This window comes from Ornithorhynchus anatinus, chromosome 21 (assembly GCF_004115215.2).
Source record: "Ornithorhynchus anatinus isolate Pmale09 chromosome 21, mOrnAna1.pri.v4, whole genome shotgun sequence".
NCBI classification, from domain to species: Eukaryota; Metazoa; Chordata; class Mammalia; order Monotremata; family Ornithorhynchidae; genus Ornithorhynchus; species Ornithorhynchus anatinus.
In genome coordinates this window covers 5,230,076-5,248,808 of record NC_041748.1, presented here as the reverse complement: position 1 = coordinate 5,248,808, position 18,733 = coordinate 5,230,076, and the positions used below count along the sequence as shown (strand labels likewise).

General features: G+C 46.9%; 1 protein-coding gene and 1 non-coding gene across 2 annotated transcripts in view; one reads left to right on the top strand and one right to left on the bottom strand.

Annotated features, from left to right (window-relative positions):
* Positions 1 to 18,733, top strand: part of DCLK3 (doublecortin like kinase 3) — a 42,531-nt gene that overhangs the window by 21,163 nt on the left and 2,635 nt on the right. The window contains exons 4-6 of the mRNA XM_029049585.1: positions 10,058 to 11,964; positions 15,419 to 15,551; positions 18,547 to 18,714. Coding sequence (XP_028905418.1) covers positions 10,058 to 11,964; positions 15,419 to 15,551; positions 18,547 to 18,714 — 2,208 coding nt within the window. The remainder of the gene's footprint in view (positions 1 to 10,057; positions 11,965 to 15,418; positions 15,552 to 18,546; positions 18,715 to 18,733) is intronic.
* On the bottom strand, positions 14,954 to 15,091 carry LOC114806225. The gene has a single exon (XR_003754261.1). It is a non-coding gene; the product is annotated as a small nucleolar RNA SNORA7 (small nucleolar RNA).

Here is an 18,733-nt window from a genome sequence, read left to right as displayed (position 1 = left end):
CCAGCGTGTGTCCAAGGGAGTGAATTTGGGTTTTTTTTATGGTATTTGTTAAGCACTTACTCTGTGCCAAGCCCTGTTCTAAGCGCTGGGGTCGATACAGGCTAATCAGGTTGGACGCAGTCCGTGTCCCACGTGGGGCTCACAGTCTTCATTCCCATTTTGCAGGTGAGGGAACTGAGGCCCAGAGAAGTGAAGTGACTTGCCCGAGTCGCACTGCAGATAAGTGGCAGAGCTGGGGTTAGAACCCAGGTTCTTCTGACTCCCAGGCCCCTGCTCTTATCCACCAAGCCATGCTGCTTTTCACTTTTCCGCCGTGTGACCTTAGGCAAGTCACTATATTTCTTTATGCCTCGGTATCTTCATCTGTAAAACGGAGGTTCAATTTCTGTCCTCCCTCCGACTTTGACCATGAGCCCAGATGGAATCTGATTATCTTGCATCTGCACCGGTGCTTAGTACGGTGCTTGGCACATAGTAAGTGCTTAACGTAGGCCATAATTTTTTTTTATAAATAAGAGGACAGGATATACTTATGGGTGACGGGTGAGTGACAACAGGAAGGGAAACTTGTGCCTTAATCGTCAGGCTCCTGCGTCATGAGATCTCTCTCGAGCGGAGCGTAGGGGGTTCTGGGAAAGATTCGGGGAAGAAGAAGAAGGATTTGAAGGGGAGTTGGGCTATCTTGCTTGGCGAGAAGTTAGAAACTGTTCTGGAAATGAGTCAAAAACAGACAGCATGGAGGAGGAGCTGGGAAGAGGAGTTAAATATATGGATAGGCGGTGCGGTTGGCTGGTGTGGAGAGTGATTCAGAAATTCGGGGGAGAAAAGAAGAGGAATGTAGGCAGGGACCCAGTATGCACCCGCCTTAAGGGTGAGGAACGAAGTTTAAATTTTATTCCATGAAAATGACAGCGGTGACTAACCTTAGGAGGCGTAGAACAATGCAAGGGGACGCTGCATTGGCTGAGATAGTAAACTTCAAATCGGCACCAAGGAAAATGAATTTGTTCAATCTGGGCAGGAAATAATAAGAGCTTTGAAATGCATTTGTCAGTCAAAAGGAAGTATAGAATAACTGCGCAGTCTCAAGTGTGTTGGAGCACTCGGATGTGAACGGTCATGTTTACTGTTACTTTTGTAAAATCATGGAAAAGTGGAGAAATAAAGAAGCGCTGTAGGAGGATGAATTTTTTTTCTTGCGGTATTTAAGTGCTTGCTGTGTGTCAGGGACTGAACTAAGCGCTGGCTAATCAGGTTGGAAACAGTCCACGTTCCACATGGGGCTCACAGCCTCAATTCCCATTTTACAGATGAGGGAACTGAGGCGCAGAGACATGAAGTGTCTTGCCCAAGGTCACAAAGCAGACAAGTGGCGGAGCCGGGATTAGAACCCAGGTCCTCTGACTCCCAGGCCCGTGCTCTATCCACTGGGCCACTCTGCTTCTCAATTTTTAGGGAGAGGAAAAGCGAAAACATGACATTGTCACGCGTTTGGTATAATAATGGGCAGGATCATCATCACCATCAGTGGTATTTATTGAGCGCTTACTGTGTGCAGAGCACTGTATTAAACTCTTGGGAGTGTACAACGTAGAGTTAGCAGACGTTCCCTGCCCACAAGGAGCTTACAGTCTAGAGGGGAAGACAGACATTAATGTAAATAAATAATTCATAATATATAATAGAATGGTGGGCCAACTATTCAGAGAGAGAGAGATTGGAAGAAACTGGGGATCATTCAATAAATTGTATTTCTCGAGCGCTTACTATGTTCAGAGCACTGTACTGAGGGCTTGGGATGTGTTCCCTGCCCCTAATGAGCTTACAGTGCAGAGGGAGATGAGAGTAATGCGTAATAGGCAATCTGGCTCATCTTTTGATCCAGTATCTTGGCTTCTGGGATCTAACTTCTCATGAATTATGGACCCAACCAGATATTTTCGATCTTGGGGACAGCTAGGTACCTCCTCTCAGTTTTAAGGACCAAAGGATGAAAAGAATCTATCCACTCTGTGTAGTCCCGAATCTTCCCCCCATCATCACGGCAAATAAGCGCGATGAATGTTTTGACCACAGTCCCTGGAAAGTGACCGGAACAGGTTAATTATTTAGCTGGAGGGAAAGTGATTTGACTCATCTTATGTTTAGTCAAAATGAAAAGAAATCTGTGGTGGCATTTTCTTATTTTTAGCACAAACAGGTGCAGGTGCAGAACAACAAAAAAGCGTGAAGTTGAGCCTAGAAAAGATATTCCTTTAATGAGAGGGAGATTCTTAGGCCTTTAAGTATTTCCTTTGATTTTCAGGCCATTTTCTTGATATGTACATGAGATGTCCAAAGAGCCCCGTTTTCATTTCTTTCAAACCACATACCTTACGAATCCAATATGTAAAAAAAGATAATTTAAGGCATCTGCTGGTGTCCTTGTGCCATTCTGTTAGATTTTTTTCTCTCTTTAGAGAAAATTACTGTTGTTTTCCGAGGGCTAGAATTACAATTCTGAAATTGAAAATGGATAAGAACTTTGTCTTAAAAAAAAAAAGGCAAAAAAAAAAAATCCCCATATTTCCTTCTCAGTTCTGAGAAGGAACTGCATCTGAATTTGAGAAGAAATCTTTTTATTGTGCTTTCCCTTTGTTGGCAAGTCACTTTCTCAAACTATATTTATGTTTTTCTGTGTTTTGTTTCCGCTCCACTATCAATAAGGGCAGTCGGTCCATTAGTTAAAAACAAAAAACCAAAAAATAAAAAACATTTGGCAGATCAATTTAATTCATTTAACTCTTTTCCCAGAGACTAAACATTCAGAAGACTCCAGGGGGCATTCTGGCATGATAGAAAAAGAGACATTAAAATTTCAGGCTCTTCCGCTGTATTGACATATTTTTTAAAAGGGCTTTTTGAAGTTCCCACTGCAGAATCACAGTTATTATGGCCATACATTTTCAGCAGGGCAGAAAGGAAAAGAAGTCACTCTGTCCGTAACTCCGTTAGTGGTGAACGCCATTAGTATTACACAGTCTTCCCATCGATCCCATCAACAGAAATGATCTTTGCAGCCCACCAGAAATACACTCTAATTGGATCGACATTTATTAATCCACTGCTACTAGCTTTATTGATGTACGTCGGTATATATGTGTATGTTGCCGCTTAGCTGGCAGTGTTGAGGGAAAACAATAATAATAGTGATAATAATTGTATTAAGTGCTTACTGCATGTCAAGCAATGAGGTAGATACAAAATAATCAGGTCAGACACTTTCCCTGTCCCACATGGGGCTCATAATCTAAGAAGGAGGGTGAGCGGCTATAGAATTCCCATTTTTGCCGATGTGGGGTTTGCCCAGCAGAGTAAAGTGACTGGCCCAAGGTCACACAGCAGACAGGTGGCGGCGCCGGGATTAGGAGCCGGTCCTCTGACTCCCGGACCCGTGCTCTATCCACGAGACCATGCTGCTTCTCCATGAGATATAGACAGCACACCCACGCACATACACATACGATCTGCGGTAACTCTCTGTGTGTATGTGTATATGTTGTGTGTGTTTATAAATATACACTCTGTGGCAAGTCGCTTCTGTGAGCCTCAGTTACCTCATCTGGAAAATGGGCCTTGAGACTGGGAGCCCCATTTGGGTCAGGGCCTGTGTCCAAACTGATTTGCTTGGATCCACCCCAAAGCTTAGTACAGTGCCGGGCACATAGTAGGCGCTTAACAAATATTATTATTATTATTACTACTAAAAGTAATGAGAAAGCCAGTTGGTTCTCATCCCTGCCCCATGCCCCCTATTCCCGGGAAAGAGGATATCAGCTCTCTCTGGCTTCACCGAGTGCTTGCTTTGGACCTAGGAGTCACAGTCATTGACAAGATGCTTAAATTCTCCTCCATTTCCTTTTTCCCCCCTCTTTAAAAAGCAAAGATCTGATTGTTTATCTGTTCTCTAACAAGCCTTTGAAGGAGCTCAGAGAACCATGGTAAAATGAGCAGGTGCGCATTAAATGCGGACTGGTTCTCACTCGAACCCTATATTGCCCCATTATTTCCTTGGCCCAGATAAAAATCGCTTCCGGGGGACATATAGAAGCTGATATACATTTAGCAGTGGAATCAACATGTTGCAAATTCAAGAATGAGAAGTCTCATGGCCTAGTGGATAGAGCACTTGCCTGGGAGTCGGAAGGACGTGGGTTTTAATCTTGGCTCTGCCAATTTTTTTGGTTAATGGTATTTGTTTAGTACTTAGTATGTGTCAAACACTGTTCTAAGCGCTGGGGTAAATACAAGTGAATTAGGTTGGACACACACAGTCCCTGACCCACCTGGGGCTCAGACTCTAAATAGGAGGGAGAATAGGAGAACTAAATGACAGGGAAGTTAAGTGACTTGCCCAGGGTCACACAGTCGGCTTTGGGCAGAGTCAATTTGGAACGCAGGTCTCTGACTCCCAGGCCTGGCCTCTTTCCTCTAGGTCACGCTGCTTCTCATTCATTTATTTACAACACATTGACTCTGCAGCCAAATGTGTATTAGCTTCCAAGTGTGTCCTGAAAACGATTTATATTTGGGCCAAGGAGATAATGAGGCAGCATGGGGTTTGAGCTGAGATCCCATTGGTATTTAATTTTCTCCAGCCCATATTTCTGTGGTTCTCTGAGCTCCCGCAGGGGCTCGTTAGGTAACTGGTAACTTGTCTGCTGTGTGACCTTGGGGCAAGTCACTTCACTTCTCCGTGCCTCAGTTCCCTCTTCTGTAAAATGGGGCTTAAGACCGTCAGCCCCATGTTGGACATGGACAGTTGTCCAACCTGATTAGCTTGTATCTACCCCAGCGCTTAGTCCAGTGTCTGTCACCTAGTAAGCGCTTAACATGTCATAAAAAAAAATGACAACTTGAAGGGGGTCATTTTGAGAGGGACCGAGGGGGAGTACAAGTCGTTTAGTCAACATTTTCAAGAAAACTGCAGGGATCTGAGACAGAAAAATCAGATGTGGAAAGCTTCACCCTGAAAACTTCAAGGAAATTCGAAAGGGATCGATCAGTGATGTTTATTGAGTGCTTACTGTGTGCAGAGAACTCATTAAGTGCCTGGGAAAGTACCATCCAATGGAGTTGAAAGACACTTTCCCTGCCCACAAGGAGCTTACAGTCTAGTGGGATCATGATACATTTCAGGTAAGTGGTCTTCCCTGACTAAGCCCTCCTTTTCTCCCACTCCCTTCTCTGCCACCCTGACTTGCTCCCTTTATTCATCCCCCCGATCCCAGCCCCACAGCACTTATGTCAATATCTGTAACATTTATATTGTCTGCCTCCTCCTGTAGACTGTAAGCTCACTGTGGGAAGGGAATGTGTCTCTTTATTGTAAGAAGGTACACTCCCAACTGCTTAGTACCGTGTTCTGCACACAGTAAGCGCTCGGTGAATATGATTAAATGAAAATGAGTTAGGGTAGCATCAGTCAAAATCCGAAAGCATCATTATGGGTTTACATATGCTCAGTATCTGATATAGAAAGGTAAACGGGCTTCCTTTTCCGCCTTTAGAACCAAAAAGTAGAAAGCAAAAATTCCCACAGCAGGTCATGTTTTCCCCAGTACATCTTTATCCCTACTCAAAATCACAATAAGCAAATTGTTCATTTTTACAATCACTTGTGAAAGAAAAAGGAGTGAGAAGCAGCACGGTCTAGTGGCAAGAGCACAAGCTGGGGAATCGGAGGACGTGGGTTCTAATCCTGGCTCTGCCACTTGTCTGCTGTGTGACTTTGAGCAAGCCACTTGACTTCCCTGTGCCTCAGTTACCTCATCTGTAAAATGGGGATGAAGACTGTGAGCCCCTCGTGGGACAACCTGATTACCTTGTATCTACCCCAGCGCTTATAACACTGTTTGGCACATAGAAAGCGCTTAGCAAATACCATAAAAATATATATATCTACTGCAATGCTTAGTACATGGGCTAGCACATAGTAAGTGCATATCAAATATCATAAAAAGATGGTTTGAAAATAATCTATAGCCACTGAAGATGGACTAGAGATTGGATTTAGTTACATAAATTTTAGGTTAACAGCAGCAGGTGCCAAGGCAGAAAGACTGAAACTTTGGTGTGTCATTGGCTGCTGAGTTGACTGAAAATAATGTAGGGAATCTGGCTGGTGAGATGAAGATTTCATGAGGTCCAAAAAGAATATCTTTATTTATCTTTTAATATTTCTTCAAAGTCTGCTCGTCACCACCTTGTCGATAATCGTTCCACAGGTTTTTGCCTACGTAATTATTAATGTGTTTATTATAGCCGAATATATCCTTCCTCATTGGCAATGAGTCAAGCTACAAATGGAAAACCTTCTCTTAGTAATAGTGTTTCACAGAAAGAAAATGAGCAATTAATCTTTTCTTGATATTGTATTAGGCAATATCCAACAGAAACCTTGAAACTATTTCGCATGATCGACTTTCTAAAGCAGTTTCTCGCCAATATTATATATGGGAGATGCGTCATCTCATTTTTCTGGGTAGTGTTCAGTTATTTAATTAATGTGTTAACAATAGAGCATCTGTGCTCTGAAAAACATGAATGGGATTTCAACATTAAGGACTTCATCAAATCGAACGCTAAAAATCACCAGAAACCGTGAGGCCTGTTGAAGGAACGTGGGCTAATGGAAAGAGCACGGGCCTCAGAGTCAGAGGACCTGAGTTCTAATTCTGGTTCTGCCACATGCCTGCTGTGTGGCCGTGAGCAAGCCACTTAACTTCTTTAATGTCTCCATTTCCTCATGTGTAAAATGGGGATTTAATACTTGTTCACCTTAACTGTGAGCCTCGTTGAGGGACGGGGACTGTGTCCGACTGGATTACCTTGTATCTACCCCAGCGCTTAGCCTGGCACATACTAAGCACTTAACAAATGCCATACTTATCATTATAAATACCACTGATGATATAGCATGTCTATCCCAGCACTCAGTACAGTGCTCGACAAATGGCAGGCTCTTAACAAATACTGCGATCATTACTGACCAACATCTTTGCTGCCTCTTTTCTAGGAAACCTTCAGCATAACTCTAAGTTAAATAAGACGCCGGTTGTTTGCGATAAACTTTTTTTTTTCTGGGTTATATAAATGGCTCTTTATTTTAGGTCTGGTTTTCAGAATTTCACGTTTGGGAGAGGATGTTGTATAAGAAGAGTGAAATAGCTGAGACAACAGTTTTAACACTCTTTTTGGGACAGCTGACTGGAATGATGATTTTTGTGTGGGCACTAGTCATATCTCTTGGGATTTGGTCAGTGTCCTTTTTTTGCTAAAAGCTGCCAACTTCCTTCACAGGCCTGACCAGATATGTCATTTCAAATGACAGTCCTAGACAGGGCCAAGGCAGGAACCCTTTTTAATTCATCATTTTAAATTACTGTGGTATTTAAGTGCCTCTATGTGTCAAACGCTGTACCGAGCGCCAGGGTAAATACGAGATAATCAGACTGGACACAGTTTCTGCCACATATAGGGCTCGCAGGCTAAAAGGGAGGGAGAACATGGACTCAACTGTCCCTCTCTGGACTGTAAGCTCATTTAGAAGCAGCGTGGCTCAGTGGAAAGAGCATGGGCTTGGGGGTCAGGGCTCATGAGTTCGAATCCCAGCTCTGCCACTTGTCAGCTGTGTGACTGTGGGCAAGTCACTTAACTTCTCTGTGCCTCAGTTCCCTCATCTGTAAAATGGGGATTAAGACTGTGAGCCCCACGTGGGACAACCTGATTCCCCTATGTCTACCCCAGCGCTTAGAACAGTGCTCGGCACATAGTAAGCGCTTAACAAATACCAACATTATTATTATTATTGAGGGCAGGGATCATGTCTATCAACTCTGTAATTTTGAACTCTCCCAAGTTCTTAGTGCAGTGCTCTGTACACAGTAAGCGCTCAATAAATTCCATTGTTGATGATGATGATGAAAATCTACTTTACAGTTGGGAAGAGTGAGGCACAGAGAAGTTAAGCCACTTGTCCCAGGACACAGAACAGACCGGGATTAGAGCTCAGGTCCCCTGATTATTAGGCCTGTGTTCCTGCCATAGGTCTTGCTACTATCCTGCTAGATTCCCTTGCTTCCTGTCTCCCCAAACGAGCAGAACTGTAGAATCAGGAATAATGTAGATTGCTTGCTATCTCTGTTGTGAAAATACTCTGTCTTTTGGGGGTTGTTTCCTTTTGGCTTTGTCCTTAATTGGCATCTGTCCAAGCTGATCACTCAAGAACCCTGAACGCCACCGATTATTTCAACAATAACCTTTCCCCCACCCCAGCCCAATGCATAAGTCCTGTTAAAAGGAGCTATGTAGATTCAGCCTCTTTCAGTGTTGTAGGAAAAATAACGGCCAACCCTTGTAATATGTTTCTGTTTTGGGCTTCTTTTAGTTTTCCCAGATCCTCCCGAACATAGCCAATTGCCCATCAAAATCTTTTTTTTTCTGGTATTTATATTGTATAGCTATTTATATTAATGTCTGTGTACCCCTCTAAAACTGTAAGCCCGATGTGGGCAGAGACTGTGTCTACCAACTCTCAATACAATTGATTGATTGGTTGGTATTCAGTCAGGGGTTATGTATCCTGGAGCTGACGTTTCTTCTTTTAATACCCAGTTTGATCTTGGTTGGGGACATTTAACTAAGAGAGAAATTTTGACAGAAGAGGGGAAACCAATACTGCAAATTGCTAAGATTATTTGAGTATCTGTCTCCCAGAGAATCAGGGTTGAGTAATCATAATAATAAGAAGTGTGATATTTGTTAAGAATTTACTGTTTGGGAAGGAAGAGCTTACTGCTGGGACTGGATGTGGATAGGTGGAGAAATATTTTTCTCTTTGCTCTCTTTTTCAACTCTCCCATTCCCTGGAGGTGTCTATGTGATCCTCTGGTTTCTTCTCTCTGATATACTGCCACAATAATGCTAATAATAACTGCAGTGTGGGCCAAGCGCTGTATTAAGCGCCTCAGTAGATGCAAGATTATCAGATCAGACACAGTCCCTGGACCACTGGGGGATGAGGCATCAGTAGTCGGGGATTGGGGGGTGCGGGGAAAATAGGGTGGAGAGATGAGATATCAGTCAGAGAACGCTTCCTGGAAGAGGTGTGCTTTTACCAGTTCATTCGATTGTATTTATTGAGCACCTACTGCGTGCAAAGCACTCTACTAAGCGCTTGGGAGCGTACAGTGTAACAATAAACAGACACATTCCCTGCCCACAACTAACGTACGGGCTAGAGGGCTAGACAGACATCAATAGAAATGAATGAATTACATTAAATTACCGGGCTTTGAAGATGGGGAGAGCCGTGGTTTAATCAGGTCATCATCATAACAGTAGTAACGGTGGTATTTGTTAAGTGCTTACTGTGTGTCAAGCACTGTACTAAGCGCTGGGGTGATCCAAGTGAATCAGGTTGGACACGGTCCCCCCAGGGCTCACAGGCTAACTAGGAAGCGAAGGGGGAGGCAGTTCCAAGCAAGAGGGAGCTGGCGAAAGAGATGAGAATGAGGCACAGAGAGGAGGTTGGCGTCAGAGGAGCGGAATGCGGGAGCTGGGTTGTAGTGGGAGATCGAGTGTTAAAAAGGAGGCAGCTGAGTGGGCACTTTAAAACCGAAGGCGGGGAGTTTCTGCTTCATGCGGAGAGAGATGGGCAAACATGAGAGTTTGTGAGGAGTGGGGAGACAGGCTCAGAACGATGTTATATACCTGAAGTGTAAACTGCTATTGATTTACATTGATGTCAGTCTTCCCCCCTAAACTATAAGCTCGCTGTGGGCAGGGAACCTCTCTCCCAACTCTGGTAGGTTGCTATATTGTACTCTCTCAAGGGCTCAATACAGCCCTCAGCTCCCAGTAAGCGCTCAATAAATACGATTGCTTGTCGTGGGCGGGAAATGCTTCTGTCATATTGCATTGTCCTCTCCCGAGGGCTTAGTCCGCAGGAAGTGCTCAATTTGTGGATTGGAAATGGCCGTGACTCAGAGCCCATTGTCCTTTTCCTCTGTTTCAGGTCCTCGGGGCCCTCTCGATCCCCCCAGCAAAGATGTAGCCTCAAGGATGTCAGAGAGGCGGCTCCACGGCCCTTGTCCGCCCGTCGGCCGGGGCCATTTTGAAAAACCCATCTTGGGCCCTCCCAGTTTGGTCTCCCCGAAGCCGAACCCCAAGAATGGCCTCCACCCTCTCCACGCGCAAAACAGCCCCACGAAACCTCACGTCATCACGGTCGTGAAGCCAGGAGGGCCCACGCCCAGGAAGGTCACCCTTCTCCTCAACGGGAAGTCTGGGGCGACTTTCGAACGGCTGATCGCTGACGTCTCGGAGGCCCTGGGCTTTCCCCCGGGGAAGGACGACCGGGTGAGGAAACTGTATAACCTGAAGGGCAAGGAGGTTCGGAGCGTCTCCGACTTCTTCGGGGAAGGAGATGCTCTCATCGCCGTGGGAGGGGAGCAGTTGACCCTGAAGAACATTCAAGCGGCCATAGAGGAACTCTACTCCATCACGCCCCGGGCCCTCGCTTCGACCCAGAAGAGCTCGGAGTTGTCCCCGGAGCCGAAAAGCAGACTGGGGAGCAAGGCTCAGAGAGCCGACCGCCCCCGTGGAGAAACCCCGATGGCCAAGGGTCGCTGCGAAGCCCCCTTCCCTAAGCAGGAGGGGAAAGCCAACGGTGGGGTGATGAGGCCAGAGGATGAGGGGAGCCCCCAGAAGAAATGGGGTCGGGAGAGGGGGGAGCACGAGAAAGACGCCAAGCCCCTCAGGAAAGCCCGCGAGGAGGAGAGCCATCCGACTCGAGAAAAGCAACAAGGGAGCGAAATGACCGCGGAGCCGGGCCAGGCGGCCAGGTGCGAGAAATGCAAACACGACGGCTCCCTGTGGCACACGCTGCAGAGGAAAGGCCTGACGGAGCTCACCCTCGGGAGCAACCATTTGGAACCGGGGAAGGGCCAGAGGTGTAGAGACGTGGGAAAGATGGGAAAGATGAGGAGTTTCAAGAGACCCCACGAGGAAGGCTCACCGGAGGGGAAAGAAATCACGTGGAAGAAAGACCTCGGGGACAGTAGCCGGAGAAGCGGCCCCAGCGCTCCCAGCCAGGAACCGGAAAAGCCAAAATGGAACTTGGAGAGGAAAGAGCAGAGGGACTCGGAAATCCACAGAAATAATAACCCCGGGGCATCTCTGAGCGTGAGGAGAGAAGCCCCAGGGGAGCAGCGGAACCCAGAAGGAAGCTCGAGGGGACGGCCGAAAGACACTCGCAGCTTACCTAGGAGTGACCTGAGCGGTTGGCTAGGGAGAGAAGGCCGGGGCGAACCAGAAAAACCCTCAGTCGGCCGGGGAGAGGAGGAGGAGAAGAAGGTGGGGAAGACGAAGGAGAAAAGAGGCGAAGCAGGAAAAAGGGCGGTACAGGGAGAGAGTGAACGCGGGCGAGCCGACCAAAGGCGGGAATCTAAGGCGGGCGCAGAAGGCAAGTCACGGGGCACGGAGGGCAAGAAGCCGAGGTCCTACGGTTCCAGGAAGGCCGACGTGGAAAGATACTATGAGATCGGCCGGAACATCGGGGACGGGAACTTCGCCGTGGTGAAAGAGTGCCGGCACCTGGTGACCAAACAGGCCTACGCCATGAAAATCATCGACAAGTCCAAGCTGAAGGGCAGAGAGGGCATGGTGGACAGCGAGATCGTCATCATCCAGAGCCTCTCCCACCCCAATATAGTGAGTTTGCACGAGGTGTATGAAACCGGAACGGAGATCTACCTGATCCTGGAGTACGTCCAGGGGGGAGATCTCTTTGACGCCATCCTGGAAAGCGTCAAGTTCACGGAACACGACGCGGCCCTCATGCTCACCGACCTGTGCGAGGCCCTCGTTCACATGCATGACAAGAACATCGTCCACCGGGACCTCAAACCGGAAAACCTCTTGGTGAGTCTCGAAGCGGGCTCTGGTTCTGCCTGGAGATAGGAGCCTTCCTTTCCTCTTCTCCCATTCCCTTCTGCGTCACCCTGACGTTCTCCCTTTATTCACAGCCTGCATCTCCCAGACCTCTCTCGGGGTTGCACCTGGAGAGTTTCCAGTTCTCTATCAGTCTTGGCTACGGGAGGGAGAATCAAGCAGAGGCCTACCCATTCCATTCCTAGCTTGGGCAGTGGCTAGCGAGTGGAAGGCCGTCTTCAACAAGTCAAAACTCACCCCTACTGGGCAGCAGCGGCATGGAAGAGAGTCGAGGGTGGAAACTCCGGTTTACGGCGTTGAAGGCGGCAGTGGTCAGCCGCTTCCGTATTTTTACCAAGAAAGCTCTATGGATCCACTACCAGAATGATTGCACATGGAGAGAGGGGCGTTCTGGGAGAGATAGAATAATAATGTTGGTATTTGTTAAGCGCTTACTGTGTGCAGAGCACTGTTCTAAGCGCTGGGGGAGATACAGGGTAATCAGGTTTTCCCACGTGAGGATCACAGTTAATCCCCATTTTACAGATGAGGTAAATGAGGCCCAGAGAAGGGAAGTGACTCGCCCACAGTCACAGAGCTGACAAGTGGCAGAGCCGGGAGTCGAACTCATGACCTCTGACTTCGAAGCCCAGGCTCTTTCCACTGAGCCACGCTGCTTCCCAGATGTGTCCGTGGTGTCGCTATAGGTCGGAAACGACTCGACAGCATAAGACAAGACAGGCGCCTTCCAGCCCCACAGCACTTTTGTCCATATCTGTAATTTATTTATTTCTATTAATGTCTGTCTCCCCCTCTAGATTGTAAACTCACTGTGGGCAGGGAATGTGTCTGTTTATTGTTGTTCTCTCCCAAGCGCTCAGTACAATGCTCCGCACACAATAGGAGCTCAATAAATATGACTGACTGACTGACGTGACCCGTGGTTGAACCCAAACATAACTCCTAGTGGGTAGCGCCCAGGCCTGGGAGTCTTGGAGAGCCTTAGAGAAGCAGCATGGACTAGTGGATATAGCACAAGCCTAGGAGTCAGAAGGACCTGGATTCTGATTCCAGCTCCGCCACGTGTCTGCTGGGTGACCTTGGGCAAGTCCCCTCACTTTTCTGGGCCTCGGTTTCCTCATCTGTAAAATGGGGATTAAGACTGTGAGCCCCATGTGGGACATGGGTAATGTCCAACCTGATTAGCTTGAATCTACCCCAGCGCCACAAGCTAATGAAGTTGGACACAGCTCATGTCCCACATGGGGTTCACAGTCTAAATCCCCATTTAGCAGATGAGGGAACTGAGGCCCAGAGAATTGAAGGGAGTTGCCCAAGGTCACCCAGCAGACAAGTGGCAGAGCTGGGATTGGAACCCAGGTCCTCTGACTCCCAGGCCCGGGTTCTATCCACTAGTTCATTTAGACCGTGAGCCCGTTATCGGGCAGGGATTGTCTCTATCTGTTGCTGAATTGTCCATTCCAAGTGCTTAGTACAGTGCTCCGCACATAGTAAGCGCTCAATAAATACAAATGAATGAATGAATAGTTCACTCTGCTTCTTATGTGCTTCGTCCTGAAAAGGCTGGAAGCAATCTGACCATTTCTAGGTCTTGGTTGGTTGGTCATAGACTTTTCCACTTCTTCAGAGCTGGGAGTTTTCTGGGTTGAACATTCTGCTGTTATAGGTGAAGGTGATGGTGACGATGGTAAGGATGATGATAATATTGATGGGACAGCTTCTCTGAAGGAAATTCTGCATGGCGAAAATGAAACAGAAAGGAATTACTTGATCATTCGAGTGGGTTTTGTGGAGCTTGGTTAATAATAATAACAAAACTAATAATAGTTTTTGTTAAGCGCTTACTGTGTGCCAGGCCCTGTACTAAGCGCGGGATGGATACAAACCAATCAAGTTGGACACAGTCCCTGCCCCATATGGGGCTCACAGTCTCAATCCCCATTTTACAGAGGCCCAGAGAAGTGAATTGACTTACCCACAGTCACACAGCTGACAAGTGGCAGAGCTGGGATTCAAACCCGTGACCTCTGACTCCCAAGCCCGTGATCTTTCCACTGAGCCACGCTGCAGAAACTAGGTGGCAAATTGTTTTCCTTTTCAGAGGAAAGGAAATATGACATTTGCTGCCATCTTGTGTTGAGAGCGCAATGTGGAAGATCGTATTTTAAATTGCTTACAGACTGAAAATTTGACAGTGGTCAATTTTTTAAAAAATGGTATTTGTTAGGCACGTGGGTAGATAGGAGATAATCAGGTTGGACACAGTCCATGTCCCACTTGGGGCTCACAATTTTAATCCAATTTCCTCTCGTGTTTTTCCCTAAACTGTTTTGTCTGTCTCTCTCTTTCTAAAATCTCTCCAAGAAAGGAATAAAAATAATAACAATAATAATGGTAATAGTAATATTTAAGTACTTATTATATGTAAAGCGCTGTACTAATTATTGGGGTAGGTGCAAGATAATCAGTTCCCACATGGGCTCATAGTCTGAGAAGGAGGGAGAACAGGATTTAACATTTTGCAGTTGAGGCTCCGAGAAGTGAAGCGAAGGCCCCGAGAAGTGAATTGACTTGCCCACGGTCACACAACAGTTAAGTGGAGGAGCCAGTATTAGAACCCAGATCCTCTGTCTCCCAGGCACGTGCGTGGCACAGTCCCTCTGAGGATCGTAAAGTCTTTGAGCACAGGGATTGTGTCCCTTTTCACCTCTCCCAAGCACTTGGTACAGAGCTCTGCACGTAGTGGTCTTGTTTTGTCTTATGTTGTCGAGTTGTCTCCGACCCAGAGTGACTCCATGGACGCCCGGGACGCCCCACCTCCGTCTGCATCGTTCTGGTAGTGTATCCATAGAGTTTTCTTGGTGAAAAGATGGAAGTGGTTTACCATTGCCTCCTTTCGCGAAGTAAACTTGAGTCGCCGCCCTCGACTCTCTCCCGTGCCGCTACTTCTGACTTGTTGACTTGTAGCCGATGACCTTCCACTCGCTAGCCACTGCCCAAGCTAGGAAAGGAATGGATAGGCCTCTGCTTGACTCTCCCTCCCTTAGCTGAGACTGGTAGAAGACTGGAAACTCTCCAGGTGCCATCCTGAGAGAGGACAATCCCCATAGTTTCCTCGTTAGTTCAGGAAGCTTGCTTTGCCCTCGACAAGGTTTGGTCAAAAATTACAATTTCTTCTTGGAAAACAATCCATGTGCAAGAATGTACTTTCTCAGAATGGACTTATCTAGTCATTTGGTTATGGTAGCTTAAAAAAATATATATTTTGTTTTGGGCTTCAATAATAAAGTGTTCTTATACTTGAATTTGCCCCACTTCGCGAAAGGGTAAATCTGAAGGAAGTTCCGCTCTGATCTCTGATTTCTCCATGGATTGGAATTTCCACTCCCATTTCCGACACTTTTCCTCCCTTATCTTGTGGCAGGTTCAGCGCAACGCAGACAAATCTACCACGCTCAAACTGGCTGATTTTGGCCTCGCCAAGTACGTCGTGAAGCCCATATTCACCGTGTGTGGGACTCCAACTTATGTGGCCCCTGAAATTCTCGCCGAGAAAGGTCAGTGTGCTGCCAAAGATAACAACCCCTTCGAGTGCTATAAACTTATAACTCCAATGCTACTGTGCTCTGAACCTCACACAGGCGTCTGACTTTTTTTTTTACAGTACTAAGCTCTTACTATGTGTCAGGCACTGTACTAAGCGCTGGGGTAGATATAAACTGATCAGTTTGGATGCAGTTTGTGTTCCACGTGGGGCTCACAGTCTCATTTCCCATTTTATAGATGAGAGGAGGGAACTGAGGCAGAGAGAAGTGAAGCAAGGTCACAGAGCAGACATTCTGTAGCACCCCCAGGGCTCGGCGTAGTGGTTGGCAGTCTGTAAGCACATTGCCAATGGCGAATAAGACTGCGAGCCCCGTGTGGGACGGGGACGGTGTCCAACCTGATGATCGCCTAACTTCTGCAGTGCTTAGTACGGTGCCTGGCACATTGTAAGCGCTCAACAAGTACCACAATGATGATGAGGAGGAGGAGGTGTCTGTCAGCAGTCTGCTTTTTGGTTGGCTTGATTCTTTTGAAAGGTTTGGCATTTTTAATTGGAAATGGCCATTTGTGTGTGACCTTAGGGAAGTCGCTTAACTTTTCTATGCCTCAGTTCCCTCATCTCAAAAATGGGGCTTAAAACTGTGAGCCCCGTGAGGGACATGGACTGTGTTCAACCCGATGACTCTGAATCTACCCCGGCGCCTAGAACAGTGCCTGGCACATACTAAGCGCTTAATACGGACCATAAAAAAGGTCAGAAACCACAGAGAAAGTGGGCTTAAGTGGGAGGAATTAGTTGAAGCTTTTTGACCTAAAATCATCAACTCATTAGATGCGATTGTAATTTGATTAGATTGAAATTGTTAGATTGCAAATGCTTTAAGGGTAGGGCTTGCCCTTTTCTTTTGTTTCCAAGTGCCGCCTACAACTGTTTCCCACTAGGAAAGAGGATGGGCCTGGGTGTCAGAGGACCTGGGTTCTAATCCTGGCTCCATCACTTGTCTGTTGTGTGACCTTGGGCAAGCCACCCGACTTCTCTGAGCCTCAATTTCCTTATCTGTAAAATGGGGATTCTACCCTACTCCCTCCTATTTAGACTGTGAGCCGCATATAGGACAGGAACTGAGCCCAACCTAATTATCTCGTAACTATTCCATAGCTTAGTGCAGTGTCTGGCACATAGTAAGCATTTAATAAATACCGTAATTATTATTACACAGGATGCATTTCTGAATGAATGAAATCCTCGAGGACTTTTTTCCACACAACCTTTCCTTATTGAGAGGAATATAAGGGTTTAGACTAGTTTAAGAATCCTGAAAGACAGTTATCCTGTAACCCCCTCCTGCCCTCCAAAATCCTCTTGATTTAGACAGCATTTTCACAGGCACAGATAAGTGGAAAGTAGAGGCAGTTGTCGGGATAATTCAGACCTTAAACCTGCCCATTTTTTAAAACAGGTTTTTGTTAAGTGCTTACTATTTGCCAGGGACTGTTCTAAATGCTGGAATAGAAACAAGCTGATGAGGTTGGACACAGTCCAGGTCCTACCTATAGAGCTCACAGTCTTAATCCCCGTTTTCCAGAGGAGTTATCTGAGGCCTAGAGAATGTTGGTATTTGTTAAGCGCTTACTATGTGCAAAGCACTGTTCTAAGCGCCGGGGAGGATACAAGGCGATCGGGTTGTCCCACGTGGGGCTCACAGTCTTAATCCCCATTTTACAGATGAGGGAACTGAGGCCCAGAGAAGTCAAGTGACTTGCCCAAAGTCACACAGCTGACAATCGGCAGAGTCGGGATTTGAACCCGTGACCTCTGACTCCCAAGCCCGGGCTCTTTCCACTGAGCCACGCTGCTTCCCTACAGCACGAGGGAAGATGAGATGAGGGAACCGAGGCCCAGAGAAGTGAAGTGACTTGCCCAGGTTCACGCAGGAGACGTGTGGAGGAGCCGGGATTAGAATCCAGGTCTTCCTGACTCCCAAGCCTGTGCTCTATCCACTAGGCAACACTCCCCTTCAGGCAAAGAGTGTTCTGTCTGGATTGATTTGGACTGGTAATACCAGTAGTGCTATTTATTGACCATCCAATGAGTTCAGTGCACTGTTCTAAGACATTAATATAAATGAATAAATAATGTGTGAATTTTTAATTTAAAGATACGTACACAATAATAATAATAATAATGTTGGTATTTGTTAAGCGCTCACTATGTGCAAAGCACTAAGCGCTGGGGGGGATACAGGACGATCAGGTTGTCCCACGTGGGGCTCAGTTTTAATCCCCATTTTATAGATGAGGTAACTGAGGCACAGAGAAGTACACAAGTGCTATGGGGTTGGGGGTCCTTGTGCCTTCCAGACCTGGGCGCTATCTATTAGGCCACATTGTTTCTCCTGAGCATCATCAGTGCTGGCCTGAGCCTTGAGATGGGGGGAATCCCAGAAGAGAAGCAGCATGGCCTAGTGGATAGAACCCGGGCCTGGGATTGTACATTCCAAGCGCTTAGTACAGTGCTCCGCACACAGTAAGCGCTCAATAAATACTATTGAATGAATGTATGAATTCAGAAGGACCTGGGTTCTAATCCCAGCTCCTCCCTTTGTCTGCTGTGTGAGTTTAGGGAAGTCACTTCACTTCTCTGTGACTCAATTCCCTCATCTGTAAAATGGGGGACGAAGACTGGGGGTCCCATGTGGGACAGGGACTGATAACCTAGCATCTACCTCAGCGCTTAGTACACTGGCGGGCCCTTAGCAGTTGCTTAATCCCAGCTCCTCCATATGTCTGCTTTGAGACCTTGGGCAAGTCGCTTCACTTCTCCGTGCCTCACTTCCCTCATCTGTAAAATGGGGATTAAGACTGTGAGCCCCATGTGGGACAGGGACTGTGTCCAATCTGATTGACCTGTATCTACCCCAGTGCTTAGAGCGGTGCTTGGCACAGGTAAGTGCTTAACAAGTTCCATAATTATTTAATGCCATCCTCCATCATCATCATCCGCAGGCTACGGGCTGGAGGTGGACATGTGGGCGGCCGGCGTGGTCCTCTACATCCTGCTGTGTGGCTTCCCCCCGTTCCGCAGCCAGGAGCGAGACCAAGATCAGCTGTTCAACATCATCCAGCAAGGCCAGTTTGAGTTTCTCTCCCCCTACTGGGACAACATCTCTGAAGGTAATCAATCGATGGATCA